The following is a 1,179-nucleotide window of genomic DNA, read 5'->3' on the forward strand; positions in this document are numbered from 1 at the left end:
ATAACAGCACGACAATACCAACAACACGAACAACAACCATGGTTTTCACAACGTTTCTGCAATGTTACCTGACCATAGATCAGCATCGATGCCTCTCTCCCGAGCTTCCTTCTGTTCTATGAGGTACGCATCATAGAGATCCCGGGGATTTTTGGGATCAAGTGTAGCCAGGTGTTCTTGGATGTTTTCCTGAAAAGATTGTACGGTTTGAATCGTTTTTATACGGAAAGAATTTAATCCAGTGAGCTTAGTCTGTCATCTAAGTGCGCCTTAAGCTGTGTCCAAACAAAGTCGATCGACGAAGTGAATCAATGTACGGTTAAGGCAGTGTACGGTTTACCGTCGACATATGTGTGGACACAGCTTTAGAGCTGATCTTTGTGAGCACATATTATCTAAGTGTAAAGTATGTTATTTATTATACGCTCAGCTTAGGATAAGAAGTTCCCAGAAGGTACATAAGAAAAGAAAGCATTAACCCTAGTATGTCGATATGGGTCGGACTCGAACCGAGGTCTTCTAAAAACTTTCATAACTTTTTTCTAAATTGAGCCATGAAGCTGGGACCGATAGCTGGCAGGCCTGTCCAAGATACAGGATAGGCCTGGCAAAGCAGCGATGACCCTTACGATTTCGGGGATCAGTTTCAAAGAATATACGCTCCTATTGTCAGGGGCAACCAAGGAGGCTAGTACAAGACAAAGCAAAGTGGAGAGAAATCATTGAAGAAAAATAGAGCTACCTTCTCCCATAGAAGACGCAACCTATGAATGAATGAATGAATTAAAACTCACCTTGAAGAAACCCCTCAGCATGTGTGTCGCTTTTCGCTGTATTCGTTTGCCCTCATCAAATCTGCTGAGCGGAGGAATAATGTTGAAGATAGACGACAAAGGACTACCAGGTCGACCAGATCGGAAAGAGTTGGTCAGGTTGTCCAGGAGGGTTTTGATTCGCTGATCTGCAACCGTGCATCGCATCCCGGACAGGATTGTCCAGATGATGTTCACGGTGGATTCTTTAAAAAGATCGTCTATCTGTAAATATTTGAATATAAATTAATTTCATTTTCTGTACAAACTCAATTTGTTAAGTTGACGAGACAGGCTCTATTTCGCCTTGTCTTGCGTGTATCACTAATTGCTAGTTGATGAATTTCTACCTTGATTGATGATGTAT

General features: G+C 42.0%; 1 protein-coding gene across 1 annotated transcript; it reads right to left on the reverse strand.

The window, feature by feature from the left end:
- Window positions 1-8: 8 nt before the first annotated feature.
- LOC103523100 (cytochrome P450 2C23-like) lies at window positions 9-1,164 on the reverse strand. The gene is made up of 2 exons (XM_008488170.3): window positions 795-1,164; window positions 9-189 (listed from the first exon to the last, which is right to left on the reverse strand). The coding sequence occupies exons 1-2, from the start codon at window positions 978-980 to the stop codon at window positions 46-48; spliced, it is 330 nt and encodes a 109-aa protein (XP_008486392.1). The 5' UTR covers window positions 981-1,164; the 3' UTR covers window positions 9-45.
- Between the last annotated feature and the right edge of the window lie 15 nt (window positions 1,165-1,179).

Source organism: Diaphorina citri, unplaced genomic scaffold (genome assembly GCF_000475195.1).
Source record: "Diaphorina citri unplaced genomic scaffold, Diaci psyllid genome assembly version 1.1 scaffold15256, whole genome shotgun sequence".
In the NCBI taxonomy this organism is placed as follows: Eukaryota; Metazoa; Arthropoda; class Insecta; order Hemiptera; family Psyllidae; genus Diaphorina; species Diaphorina citri.

Bases quoted from the DNA above. Each gene is read 5' to 3' on its own strand.
- LOC103523100 (XM_008488170.3), bottom strand. From the start codon at position 980: ATGCGATGCACGGTTGCAGATCAGCGAATCAAAACCCTCCTGGACAAC. The intron at 190-794 runs GTGAGTTTTAAT...CAATCTTTTCAG, and splicing joins TGCTGAGGGGTTTCTTCAAG to GAAAACATCCAAGAACACCT.